The sequence below is a fragment of the Apteryx mantelli genome, chromosome 1, assembly GCF_036417845.1.
Source record: "Apteryx mantelli isolate bAptMan1 chromosome 1, bAptMan1.hap1, whole genome shotgun sequence".
In the NCBI taxonomy this organism is placed as follows: domain Eukaryota; kingdom Metazoa; phylum Chordata; class Aves; order Apterygiformes; family Apterygidae; genus Apteryx; species Apteryx mantelli.
This window is the reverse complement of record NC_089978.1, coordinates 205,728,654-205,743,202: the sequence shown is the minus strand read 5'-3', so window position 1 is coordinate 205,743,202 and position 14,549 is coordinate 205,728,654. Positions and strand designations below refer to the sequence as shown.

At 34.6% G+C, this 14,549-nt stretch overlaps 1 protein-coding gene across 2 annotated transcripts in view; it reads left to right on the top strand.

Annotated features, from left to right (window-relative positions):
* Positions 1-14,549, top strand: part of CPNE8 (copine 8) — a 112,873-nt gene that overhangs the window by 25,893 nt on the left and 72,431 nt on the right. For both annotated transcript variants that reach the window (XM_067316036.1, XM_067316030.1), the window contains exons 4-6: positions 6,595-6,698; positions 11,103-11,142; positions 14,145-14,221. In XM_067316036.1, coding sequence (XP_067172137.1) covers positions 6,595-6,698; positions 11,103-11,142; positions 14,145-14,221 — 221 coding nt within the window. The remainder of the gene's footprint in view (positions 1-6,594; positions 6,699-11,102; positions 11,143-14,144; positions 14,222-14,549) is intronic.

Genomic DNA, 14,549 nt, shown 5'->3' with positions numbered 1-14,549 from the left:
GCATGCGTGTATTAAAGGAATATTATTGTTTTTCTGCTAATTAGAATGAGTTTATATATTTAAAACGTTATTTTTCCTTTGGGTTAAACACAGCAATATACTATAGTTTTTCTACAGTGGGCTGATCAGTCATGGAATCTTTTGTTTGTTTCCTTGTAGTCTCTGTAATTCTGATGATTTAAGACTACTGATCATTATTATAGAAAGAGTCATGTTATCTTTATTACATTCATTCCCCCACAGTTCAAGTCTCCTATTTTGTTCTGTTCACTTGTAGTGCACCTAGATTATAAACTTTGACATTAGGATTACCTTTTGTTGTGTGTTCATATACAGTCTCATGCAGTGAGCTTCCAAGGGATAGTGTTACTTGGAGTTTCCTAAAGAATTTTGGAAAGTCTTCTAGATCAGAGCTGAGAACCTAGTGTTAGCTTAAACCATTCCTATTCTTCAGTTTCCTAGAACTGTTAACAGAGTACTAGGTTCTGACTATTCACATTTCAAGAAAGGTATTTAAAAGTCAAAAAACTAGAGAGAAAAATCATGAAAGGATTAGATAACATACGCTATACTGTAAAACTTAAGCTCAAATTATTTGCCTGATGAGAAAGGGATTAAGGATAATTGTGATCAGCTATAAGTATCAACACTAATAACATAAATTTCGTAATGGAAAAACATTTCTGTCTTTCTGAAAAGACCCAAAAGATGGAAAAGGAACTGAGATAAAATCAAGCAAGGAACAAGGAACATATTTTTCAGAATTAGGCTAATTAATTATTGGAACAACTTGATTGCAGTTGTGGTGGAACATTGTAAATTTCAAAAAGTAAGATATGATGGCATACTAAAAATTGTTCTTTAGTTTAGTCGCAGCTATAAAATTGAAGCAAAAACTAATTCAGAGAATTCCTACGGGAAAATGATTGGCTAGAGCTTCATTATTAAAATAGTTCCTTTGCCTCTTCTAATTGAGAGGTACAGAACAGATATTGCACTCATCTGACTTGCTAGTCTTTTTGAACTCTGATGTTAAGATGAAGGTTATGACTTTCCATTAACCTCATAGCCCCTTAGGCTGGGTAACTAGATTGAGATGCTATAAAATTCAAATGACTAAATTAAAAAAAAAAACCCTTCTACCAGGAAAACTTTTGTTATGAGATGACAAAGATTCTTTGTCTTGGGAAATGCAAAAAATGGATTTGTTTTTTGATTTTCTGTTTTGAATATTTATTGTTCTTTAAATAGTTAAATTGTTTCTCTTACTCTCCTGAATGACATTTCTAAAGTTATTTGCTTGTTGGCCAAGTTTAAAATTTAGCTTTACACAACTGTTAGTGGGAGAAATTAGGCCATGAGGAGAACTAATTAATTAGAAGCTATGCTATTAGTCATAAGTGACTGGATTATAGAAATAACCTGTTCTGCTTAAAAAGGCTATAGTTAATTGGGAGAATAGATGTTAAAAGATGATGTTTAGTTTACCTGGAAATGTAGACTGGTACTTTTTAGTGCCCAGCATTTTAGTATGTCATCTGTAAGATAAATTTTAATAGTAATTTGATAATAAGATAAGTGGTTATATTTGCTTAATGTGAAGGAACTGTTTGTGTAGTCCTTGGAAAAAAGTAAACAGACCAACAGACTGAAGCCTTGATTTAAAAAAATAGTCCATTAAAATAATTAAAAGAAAAGTTAACTGTGCCACTGAGTTCACTCTCTTGAGTTTTGTAACAATTTTAGCATAACTGGTCAGAGATAAAGGTAGCGACATAACAGACATTCTGTTAGGCCTTCTCTGGTCTCCATCTGATTTAATCATCAACATACTGCCTATTTATCTTCTTTTACTGATATGCTTCTGTCATGCACTTCAAGTCAAGGCCAAAAGATTTCCCAGTTATAGCTTGTTTATAATTTTAAGTGGAACATTGTTTCTGAAAAAAATGCAGATTTGAAGGGACCAAAACTACTTAAATATTTACAATATTTATTTGTTTTTAAAAATTAAAACTTTGACATTTTATAGCTAATTAAAAATACTTTTTGCAGTAACTTTTTCTTCAAGTCCATACATAATTCTGTTTTTAATGGAACTAAAAAATAAAAATAAAAAAAAGATGCAAACATGGAATAATTTAGATAAAAGGGAGCTCTGGGCTATCCAGCCTCCTGTTCATCTGCTATGTCTAGTCCAGCCACCTGATCCAAGCAAGACCATCTTCAAAGTCAGGGCCTCAGGGCCTTGCCCAGCTGAAGTTTGAAACTCTCCAAGGGCAAAGACTGCACAACTTCTTGTTGACCCACTCCAGGGCTTAATCACTCATTGTGGAAGAATATTTCCCTATATCCAGTCATAATTTCCCATGTTGAAACTTTTTGTAATTTGTGACTATCACATCTTGTCCTTTTGTTGAGTGGTCTGAGAAGACTCTGGCTGTCTTCTCTATAATGCTGTTTAGGTAGTGGAGGACTACAATAGATCATCTCTAAGCCTTCTCTTCTCCAAGCTGAACAAACTTAGCTCCATGGGCTGTTACTCATGTGATGTGCTCCAACCTGCTGACTATTTTTTTAGGGTCCCTCTGCTGAATGTCTACAGGTGAGGCCACATCTGCAGTTCTATGTCCAGTTCTGGGCTCCCCAGTACATGAAAGGCATGGACATATTAGAGCAAGTCCAGTGAAGAGCCACTAAGATGATTAGCGGCTTGGAACGTCTGTCACATGAGGACAGGCTGGGAGAGCTGGGATTATTTAGCCTGGAGAAGAGAAGGCTCAGATCATATGTCAGATCATATCAGTGTGTACAAATACCTGATGGGAAGGTGTAAAGGAGACAGAGATAGACTCTTCTGAGTGGAACCCACTGGAAGAACGAGAGGGAATGGGCACAAACTGAAATACAGGAACTTCCATTTAAACGTAAGAATAAACTTGTTTACTCTGAGGGTGATCGAACACTGGAACAGGTTGTCCAGAAAGATTGTGGAGTCTTGGATGCATCCTTGGACATACTCAAAACCTGAATGGAAACAGTCCTGAGTAACCTGCTTTAATTGACCCAGCTATGAGCATGGGGCTTAGACTAGATAATCTCCGGATATCTCTTCCAACTTCGACTGTTCCATAATTCTTTCTGTTTCTTAGCCATTATTTTTCTTTTATCTGAATGGCTTTTCCAAAGTCAAGTATATCCTTCTGTTGCACAAACTGTCTGTGTTATTTCAAGAAGAATCACATAGTCATAAAATGATTAGCTTATCAAGGTGTCAGGTCTTGTCTTGAGAGGTATGTGTAAATGGAGTCTTTTGGCAAGTAGATCCTCTGAGATCACTTAGTCATTTTGTGTTTGTGCCTTTCTGTTCAGATGACTTCTTTGGCTGCAGAAAGTAAACATTTTTAGATGACAGCTCCCTGTATTCTTGTGTTCCTCTGTTGTCCATATAATTAGAAGTAGGCCCCATATGATCAAAGATCCTCTTGTTCTCCTTCAAGCTTGTCCTAATCTGAGGATTTATACAATTTTAGTAACCTTTCTTTTCATGCCTGGTGATGAAGGAGTCTCTCAAGACAATTTGCTACTTAAATCCGCACATGATCTGAAATACTTTCGTGGATATCTTTACAGATGTGCATCTGGTTATATTTGACATAGCATGGGAGTTACCCAGAACTTAATAACTATTATTCACTTAACGTGTTGTGTGTCAGGAAGCTTTGCCAATTACAATGCAGTCATCCTATGAGCTAGCACACTTTTTTGGAAGGTCCTGAGTCCTTTGCTCCTAGAATAGACTAATGTTTATCGGATTTCAGTACTAAGGGTAAATCTTCTTTTTATGCAGCTGATCCCAGTGTTTGAGAGAATTTGGCCAGCTTGCTGTAAGAGTGCAAATGCAGAAATGGAGCACTTGAGGAAAAAAATACACACACAAAGTATGTTCCTGCTCAGAACTGCAAAATGGATGGTCCTTATAACCCCATTGTTCTCATTTCTCATCTCTGGTTTGATAAACTGCTGTTTATTGGCTTGTGTGAAAGACTGTCTTCTCATTTTCAGAGTGTACCTTCAGACAGTACTAAATGCTGTAGATATTACTGCATATTTCATTTCATGAGCTGTTTGAGCTTCTAGTTTTTCCTGGCTGCACTGTTGAATGCTATAAAGCATGCAGCTGATAGTGGAAGATTTTCTTTACGAACATTGAGATTTATTTGAATGGAGATGATGAATGTAATTAAAAATTTTGAAGGCTTCTTTTCAAAGAAAAGAACATTTTGTCCAGGCAAGTGTTCCAGCCACATGTATTCTCATGTAAAGGCCAACTTTCTACTGCTGCAGTGGTTTCTCATTCATTAAGACTTGGACTTTATAGTTATAAGCATTGGTACAAGAGAATGTTTTTGTTGCAGTTTGCCTGTCAACTTTATTTGAAGGCTCCAGAGAACGCCTTGAGCCATTTCTCAAGAGACTGACCTCTTTCATCCCAAACAAACTGTAAGGATCAAATTATATGTTCTGATCTGTTTCCAGGATCCTGTGCACCAAATACCAGACCTCTCTTGAGAGATTCAGGGAGTTTATTTTGAGTATCCAGTCTCTCCTTCACTTCTGAAAACTTCTGGATATTTCTCCTCTCCACTTCTGTATGGTGCTTACCTTCTTCATGGCTGCTGTTTTGGCTTAGGAGAGTTTATAAATATAGTGATTGCTAATGATTGTTCCGCTTCTCTAAAGAAGTTGTGTTTTAGGACATGTTCAGAAGCCTTCTTGCAGAACATTTCAAAGTTCCAATGAGATCAGGAAATAATTATACTTATGTTTTAACAAATTATGGAAATTCTCATCAGAGGGGTATGCTATTGGCACTATATGTTAAACTTTCTTTGTCTTTTTATTTGGAGAGTGTGTGGTTCATCAGGAAGATAGTTTTGCTTCTCTATCTTTTATAGGAAGTGCTGGGATATGGAGATCTCTGAAAAAGACTGTCCCAGTTAACTGTAGACTGCAGTAGAACATATCACAGCATAGAGAAATTAAAGGTACCTAACAGGCTTCAAGTGCACACTGTAAAGCTGCAAATCACCATTTTATTACTTCTGAGGATTGTTCTTGTTTCTGAGGTGTCACAGAGCTGTTATCTTGAAGATCTATTAATACTTTTGTTGAACATTTTATTATGCCTGAGACCTTTGGATGCTTTTGGCAAAGTATTCATCCTCCTAGATTCAGTCCCACTTCTCCAGAGGACCTGTGTAAACGAATGGTCCTTGGAGTCCCTTGCAGTTTGAATGCTTGTATGCACAATCATTTGAAGGAGAAAAGAAGGTTACTGATGAAGGTGAAGCTTTTTTAAAAGGCATGAATGATGTGCTTGGAGTTCTTTACCATTTTATATTGATAAGAATTGAGCAGTGAAAGGAAATGCCCGAGTTTTGAGAGGAAGTGACAGATATATGCTCTGTTCTTTCGTACCATGTATATGTACATACACAGGGGTTGGGATATAGGGAGGTGGCTCGTATCTGATGCTTAGGAGCTCTGTACAAGTTATAGTAGTTAAGTTCACACCCATGGTGGATGTATACTTTTTTAGAAGATGCATCTCGAAAACCTCCAGTTGCAAGAAAATAACTGCCTTTATTCTTTCTTTATCCATGTTTACTGATTTAATTAAGTCCTGTCAGTGAAGAGGTGGGCAGTCGTTGACTCATTCAGAGTTTGCAGTCCCAAATTGCAGTTTTGAAGACTTCTGAACAATGCTCTTTCAGTAAAGTGTCAAGCAGCTTTTCAGTAGGCTATTTTGAGATATGTCTTGATCTGTTGACCACGTAGGATGAAATTAAATGATTGTTTCTGTCATATCTGCTTCTTCTTCATTTTGTTTTCTGATTCAGACATAACAGTGTTTTGAAACGAGCAAAATTACTTATTCGGTATTTTATAATCAGCCATTTATATCTTTGATGTTTATAAGTTAAACTCAATCAGAAGTTACTTCTTTAAACCTAAAATGATTTCAACCTGAAGAAAGCCAAGGCTCTTCCTGTAAAGACCAAGAAAAAACTGCATTTTGCAGAAATCTCAGAGAAAGGAAAGATGAAGAAAGCTGAACTGGGGTGAAATAAGAGCTGAATAATGCAAGAATTGATGCACTTCTAATGGAAGGACTATGCTCTCTAAGTGTATTCAAAGCTGTCTGAAATAAGCAGTATATGTAAGTTTTTGCTTAGTATGGTTCTTTTTTTGAGGAAAGAGTGGATTTTTGTGCTACTGATTTTTTTTTTCTCAAATTTTTGTGGATTCTGAAGGACTATGGGAGCTGATGTTTATACAGGTTATGTCGTACGGTGTAGGGCATGCAGTGTTCTTCATCTTGAAATACTTGGTCTTCTACCAGTCTATCTTCATCCACAAATAACTGATCTATTCATGTGAACATAGTCATTTTCTCTTATGACATCTGTTTAAGAGAGGTTTTCACATGCTCTTTCATAGCTCACATGTTGCTGTTTTCTGCAATATACTTATGTAATTTATTATAATGCATTATAGTACTTGCCTTAAACTGATACTTTTCTTTTACAGTTTGGAAGAACGGAAGTAATTGATAATACTTTAAATCCAGATTTTGTGAGAAAATTTATAATGGACTACTTCTTTGAAGAAAGAGAGAATCTGCGATTTGATTTGTAAGTTAACTATCTTTGATTCTAATATTAAGGTCTTTGTAAACTTACTAATTTTTGTCGAGCACAAAGTTAAATCGAAAAGAGATAATATCTGTTGACATGGAATAAATTAATAAGCATGATCGATTTAACATTGCTTCCTCTGAAATATGTAACATGATAATAACTGAGTTTTAAGAAATTGATAGGTGTTAACTAGTCAAAGTATAATCATATGCGCACAAACAGAAAATATTTAGAAAGCTAGGAAAGTTAAAATGTTCTTGCAGCAAAGTCAGTTAAACAGGCATGAACAAACTGTCCAAAAATAAAATACTGTACATGTAGTACAGAGTCAAAATTTTCTTTACTAAAATACTGGCGGTGTGGATTTAAGTATACTGAATTTTAAGATTTAAAAATGAAGGCAGTTGTTCTAGAAGTGGATGACTTTTGGCATTATTCCAAATATACTCGTTTCTATTATGTTGGTGGAAATGGTTTGATTTCCACTTTATTCAGTGGAAAATAGAACTGAGAGTCCAGTCACCAGGTCACCTTGCATATCACCTATTACATTTCACCCCATTCTTATTATTCCAGTTATTGGAATAATCAAGCTTGTCTTGTTTTCTTTGGGTTTTGGGGTTTTTTTTTGTTTTTTTTCACATCCTCTTTTTTTGTTTACAGTTCTTTCTAACTTTGCCCTAAGAGAGAGAACTTGAATAACCCTTATAGAAAATAAAAGTAAAATCATTCACTCAGTCCTGCAGTCATTCTGCAATTCTTTATTCTCTATACTATGCACAGTGGCCATAATTTTTCTTTGGACGCTCTTTTTAGTTGAAGAATCCTTTTCCTATTTATTTACATTTCCTTTGCAAGATGGACTTTAGAATGAATTTTGCCAATCTTTATCTTGTGTTCCTCTGATTTCTGACTTCATGTATATTTCTTTTAGTTGATTAGTTTTTCAGAAAGGTTTAGAAGGATCATCTGTGGAGCTAAGTTACTTACAAAATAAATATATCAAGGAAGATATGGTGTGGTCTGCTTTCCTATATGTTCTAATCCTAAAGATTGAGGTCTTCTGATATGTTTTAGGAAACTGCCACAAATCTTATTCAGGTAGTGGTTATAATAGTAATATGCTATGGTAATGTCACTTCTCAACTTTAAAGTTGCCTTACAAGTTTGCCTTCGTATAGAAACTGCATTTATTGCACTTCTGTTTTGTAGATAGGAAAACAGATGGAGAAAGACTTCTTCATTTGCCTAAAATCTTCCAGCAAGTTAGTGGTAAAGACGTTTTTAAATCTTCTAGGCTTTAGTCCCGTTGCGCCATTTATTTACCTGAGCAGCTCTGACAGTCTATTAATTTTTTCCAGAGTTTCTGGAACACAAATCTGTCTGTATATTAAGCAGGGTGTAACATAAAAATGTCCATGATCACAATAATGATGATGTTTCCCATAGCAATGGAAGAAGAAATACGCTGGCCTTAGATATGTCTTAGCAATGTTAATAAAGTTACCTATGATGTTACTGATTTTGTTTTAAGTTGCTAGCAGGTTGGACAGAAATTCTCTTGAACGGCAGCATTTCGTATGTTGTGGAGACAAAAAAAAAAAAGTGATCCATTTTTCTCTAGCTTTGAGTGCCTTTTTTATTGCATGTCACAGTGCTACCTAAGTTAACAAGAAGTGTTGGAGGGATAAGTGAGAAAAAATGATAGATTGTATTCAATACACAGATAACCAGCTGTTTTCCATCTAGACTTGAACTATTTTGGGAGCAAAATGAATTACTTGATGCCGAGATAGTTTACAGGCTGCTTCTAGGTGGCCAGGTACAACTGCTTTTATCTTCACCATGGAAGCTTGGTGCAAATTTTATTTTTGATTTTTAGAAGCTGGACATAATGTCATTAAATCTGCTGAGTATAACTGTTGCCTGTCATTTAAAATAAATTTAAGTAATACCTAGTCACTTTGTGAAATAAAGGCTTCCCCTCAGAGTGTAGATACAGCATTTCTGAAACAAAGACGCAGCAGGGGCTGTGTAGGAATCTTGATTTGGTTGTCTGTTGCTCTTCATAGGTTGCATGCATGTTATGGGAGAAGACGGTGTGCAAGAAGGGAAGCAAAAGAAATGAACCAAAAAGAGAAAGCTAGGCTCAATCTAGGCAAGGCAAGGAAGGTCTGTAAAGAACTTCTGGATAAGTGCTATTTGAAAAGAACTTGGACATGGGAGCAGAAATTCAATCTTCTATTTGATTCTTCATGTATTGAGAGAAATAGGACTCTATTTATTTACAAAAAACTGTAAACATCAAAGTTACTTTGTACGTATCAGGCAGATCTGAATGTTTTCTGCTGTTGTTCCAGATTACCTGGGCACAAGCCTATTCTGAACTGAAAGCTGAATAATAAGTTCATTCTGCCTGCAAGTGACCATATAACCATAGTCTGTGAATTTACTTCAGAGCCCTTTAATTATGATAGAGAATCAGAAATGAAAATTGTGGAATGAAATGAAATATTGTGGAATTCAGAGTTAAAAATATGACTCTCATATAACTGATCATCGATTAAAACTTTGATTTAGATCAAGAAAGAAGCATCATTAGAAAGTTTACTTTTTTAAATTCCTCAGCAGAACTGTATACTACAGGTGGCCAAAGTGTTATTTTTCAAAGGGAAAGTCCTCAAATGATTCCTATTCTTGGGTCTTGGCAAGAAACAAGAAAAAGGCAAGTATATCTCTGATTTTTGGTCTACTGAGGTACTGATAAATGAGCATGAGTCCCTTCATACACTTTACAGCCCCCAGTGTCTCAGCCCCCTTTCTGTTTATATCTGTTGGTTTATTACCGATTTTGTCTATGAAGTAGCTCTTCATTTTAGCTAGCCCTCAGGTCAAGTTATTACTTCTTTTTTCTGTTCAGTTTCATCAGACAGTATGCATTTTTTTTTAAATTCATCAGTTACTGACTTTTATATTTTGGCTTACATTTTTTGGTTTACATTTTGGCTGTTTCCAAAATTTGTTTGACTGTGCTGGACCCCACATCCAGGCTGGGGTTTTAATGGTGCATTGTTCTGGGCAGCTACTTTATGGTATTCCCATCTTCCTGATTTCTTATCCAGGCCACAGTGCATCCCAACAAGCAGTTGTATAAATACAACCAAAGGGATAGTACCGTAGTATGGAAACACACAGTAGAGCCTGAGATGGGGTTTGGAAATACTTTTTCAAATTGGTTGCTGGTATTGAATCTGAGTTTAAGATTTAATAGAAATATTACTGGGGATTATCTGATAAAGATGGAAGATTGAAAGTATAGAGATTAGTAATCCCACAAGAATTTTTCGTAAATTTTAGTTTGGGAATACCTTCAATAAATCCTGCTGAGGTTTGGGTTTGGACAAGTTTGACAGTACTACAACTTTATGCTACTACAAATCCGACAGTGCCCTTTTGATGCCAATCATTGATCATTCTCACCTTCTATACAGAATTAAATAATTAAAATAGGTTGTTTATCTATGTTGTTGTATATGCCAGCCTTCACCAGACAGAAGCCTGCTGGTAACTCACTGTCTTGCTGTAAATGACAGAAGTGCTGAGTATTGACTTATTGGTCCTTTGGTCACTGTTAGAGCTATGCAGTTGAATTAAATAGCCAAACATGTTACTTTTAACGTATCTTTATCTGTTTTCTTGTGTTGTATTATGTAGAGATATCCACTGATCAGATTAATGAAAACAGTATTTTTGTATTATGTTATTGTTTGTATCTTGTATTAAGACAGGGATGAGATTAAATATTTTTTCAGTCTAGCTTTAATTCACAGAATCATTTTTTTTTTCAATCTGACTGGCTAGTAGAAAGAAAGCAATGGCATTTTCCAGCTGGAGGAAGAAGAGATTGAGATAAAGAGCTGAAAAGAATGAGTCAGACTGTTGCTAAAAGCAGTTTGGCTTATTACCAGTTACTACTATGTGATTAGTCAAACTATTGAAAAATCATCTAACAAAATAATTCACAGGTTAGCTTAGCTTCTGTTAAAAAGATTAATTTAAAAATTTTAAAAATTAGAAATTAATTAGTTGAATGTTAAGTATTCTCTTTTGTTCTGGCTTTTTTTTTTGCAGTTTGCCTTGTTCAACCAGGAATATAACAATACTTTTTCTTACTAGCCTGTACTTTGTAGAAAATATTTCAGTTAGCTAGTGAAAAGTAATCCTATAATCTGTGATGATATAATTTTCATTTCTTATTGGTGAGACTTATATTCATGTATCTTTTTCTGTTAATTTCACAAATTTGCACAGTTAATTGAGTAGGTTTGATTTTTTTTTTTATTGGCCTCAGCTCTGTCATCTGGCAACTCTGATATAACTTTCCTTTTTTTTTTAAAGCTATGATGTTGATTCGAAGAGTCCTAACCTATCAAAACATGTAAGTGTTTTCTGGTTATTAGACTTTCTTGTGCTGAAAAGCTTGTACTTTCCTAAATCTGTTTATTTTCTTTTGACTGTAAGTAATATCAGATACATAGAGACAAATGCAGAGATTGTGCTGTGCTTATTAACATATATAGTGTTCAGGAGTATAATTTTAGTGGGAAATTCCTCCTGTAAAGGGCATATTAAGCACAGATGCTTTTTTTTTTTTGATGTTTGTAGCTTTTCAGGTATTTGATATGCTGCTTCTTATGGATACTTCTTTAGGTCCTAAAAACTGTAAAATAGCTTTTGAATGTGTTCAGATTCATATAAGCAGAAATCTTATATGCTTGTGACATCTTGAAGTGGAAAGGATTAAATGGTAACTATAAAAATTTGGAACAAATTGGTACAATTCAGAGTCTTCTGAGTGTGAAAGTTTTATTAATAAATACAGGGGAGGAGAACCTCTAAGAACCTGGAGCATAGGTAAAGAGGATAATAAGGGGAACATTGTGTATGGGTGCTTCAGACTGAAATGTTACAGCTTTTTGCCTTTAATCTCCAGTGAGATCCTCACTGTAAAGATTTAAAGTCCATGGCAAACCATCTTCCATCTCTGTCATCATGGAAAGGTCTTCTGAATAACCGTAACATTTCCTGGGAGGATGCAGAAATAGAAATCCTTCCTGTACTGTCTTCAACAAGCATAAAGCCTCATCCTGGGCTTCTTCCCAAGATTGCTTGCACTTCTATAGTAACTAATCTATCTTATTTCTTTTCTTTTTTCCACAAAACTTAAGTCTTAGTACAAAAATGTAAGATAATATGTTTTAAGAAAAAAGAAAAAAGATAAGTTAGTTAATATGGAAGTGCAGATATATGTATAAATACATAACCTAGATTTCATTATTTGGTTAGTGGAACACAAATAGAAAATTTGAGTAGCATGCTGAGTCCATGGTAAAACAAACCACTGAAAAAACAAGCTAGTGTCCTTCTAAAGACTATTCAATTAGATTCTGAATTACGTATTTACCTATTGCGTTCTAATTAATACAGGCTAGCCATACCCCAACACATTAGATGCTGTTCTTTCAACAGTGCCAATTTGTTGAAATCTTCAAGCATGAAATGAAAATTTCTTATAGACATTAATATAAAAAGTATCTATTTCTCTCCATGGTCTGTAGGAGGAAGTCTATACAGTTGATGCAGACTTGAGTCTCTATGCTAAAAACATCTAAACTGTGCTATTATGAACATGAAGGAGAAAAGGTCTCTGAGAACACTGCAAAAGATGGTAGCTAGAAATGTTTACCTCAACCACAGTAATTCATCTAGATTATTTCTTGAGTGTTCAAGGTTGGTTTGAACTGCTGTTTTTGCTGCCAGCTTCTTGTGTCTCTTTCCCATAGCTTTTAAGAATGGGCAATTAGTAGGTAGGAAGTGAGCAGAGCTTTACTTGTATTCATGCAGCGGAAGCGTGATGTTTCCAAGAAATGTCAGGCCAACAGTATTTGCATAGACCAGCTAGACTGCTCAAGTGTTAAGTGTAGTACCCTGGTGTGGAATAAGGTCTTTGCCTCTTCCTAAATGTAGCCGTTGGCCCATTCTTCTGGAAATACTGGGCAGTCTCATTTAATAGTTGAACAGTTTAGGGATTTAAAAAAAGCCAACCTGAAGAATTTCAGTCTCAGTGACTGAATTTTGGCAAAATTAGAAGCAATTGAGATAAAGGAGGTATGAAGAAACCTTAAGAGTAGGGAGTCAAACTGGCTACCTTAGACGCATTCACGGCAACTTCCAGATTTTTGGAATATTTTCTGCATTTTAGATGCAGAGTAATAAACAACTGTAATTAATAACAGACTGTGGAATTTATAGGTATTAATCTTAGAAACTCTGTCATAAACTAATACAAGGTTCTGTGGGGAAAAAAGAAAATCTTTTAATATGTGATTTCTGTATGGAAAACATATTTTAGAATATTTCATGCCTGATGATTTTAAAAATGAAAGAGTAGCTGAGTATTTTCTTAAGAATTTTAGCTATTTTAAAAGACTTGATCTTTATGGAAACACTATCAGAATTGTCAAGCACTTGCAATTCCCGGTAAAACCATAGCCTTCTGAAGTGCGGGGTCTTCAGTACTTTTGTTATGATCTAGTTACTATCTGTATTTAATTTATATATACACGTGTGTGTGTGTTTATGTGTGTGTGTACAAACACCACTTGTGAAGTTTTGTTTGTTGATACTTGTATTTCCTTAAGACTTCTTACAGTCTTCACAAAATATTTTATCTCATTGTTTTAAGAAAGTTCTTAAATATCATTTTTGTTACTTCTGTTAATAGTTATTTATTTTTTGTCATAGTGCGTGTTTGTACATTTGTCCTAATCAGTGAATCTTGTACAGTAGTTACCAGCAAAGCAAGATGCTCTTATGTTACACAGAGATGGAGTATGAAGATTACCTGATTTTTAGCAATATAGGTTAATTATAAAACACAAAAATAGTCTGTCATTAAAGCAATGCTTGCCAATAGTTGTCAATCCAGCATACTAATACAGATCCTGCACTGGCTTGAATTCCTGTCAGTATCATTAACATTTAAGAAATGGTAGAATCAGTGTAGAATCTCTTCATAAAAGAAAAAAATATTAAAATGCTCCAGTCTGGTAAAGAAGCAGTCATGTTGCTAATGCTTAAATTTTTCCATCTCACTTTCATTTTTGTTCTTGAAAAAGATAATATAAAAACAGTACATTAGGATTACTGCTGTAATTGTAATCTAGTGTAAATTAGGATTACTTCTGTAAATGTAATCCAGTGTTAAATAAAATGTGTATAGCAAGTCTGTTTTACGATTCATTATTGCACAATTAAGTTATTAAGGCATGGTATTCAGTAGATGTGTTCTTGGTTAGTAAAAAGCCTAGGTGAATGGGAAACCAAATTTTTTCCCATGCAAAATATTAGTTCTGAGTTTTTTATGTTACTGCTTTTCAGGATTTTTTGGGACATATGTTTTGTACTCTGGGAGAGATAGTTGGATCACAAGGAAGCAGACTGGAAAAATCAATTGTGTAAGTATGTCATTCTTGAATTTTGCATAAATACATACTGCTTCATGAGGTGAGTTTTTTTTCTTTTGCTCTGAGGTGTCTTGAAATACAGACCTGACAGAAAATACAGACCTGACAGATTTGACTTCTAAGAGAAAAAAAATTGTCAGTTTTTTTATGGAGTATTGTAATTTAAGTCTCAATTCAGACAATTATCAAAAGAGTTGACTCATCCAAAATTTTTGTCAACTTCTCATCTTGTTTTAGAAGTAGTTTGAATATATCATTCTTTAAAATATTTTTCTTACTTTGTAAATAGTTTATTCTTGTCAATCTAGGTTTCGGAATG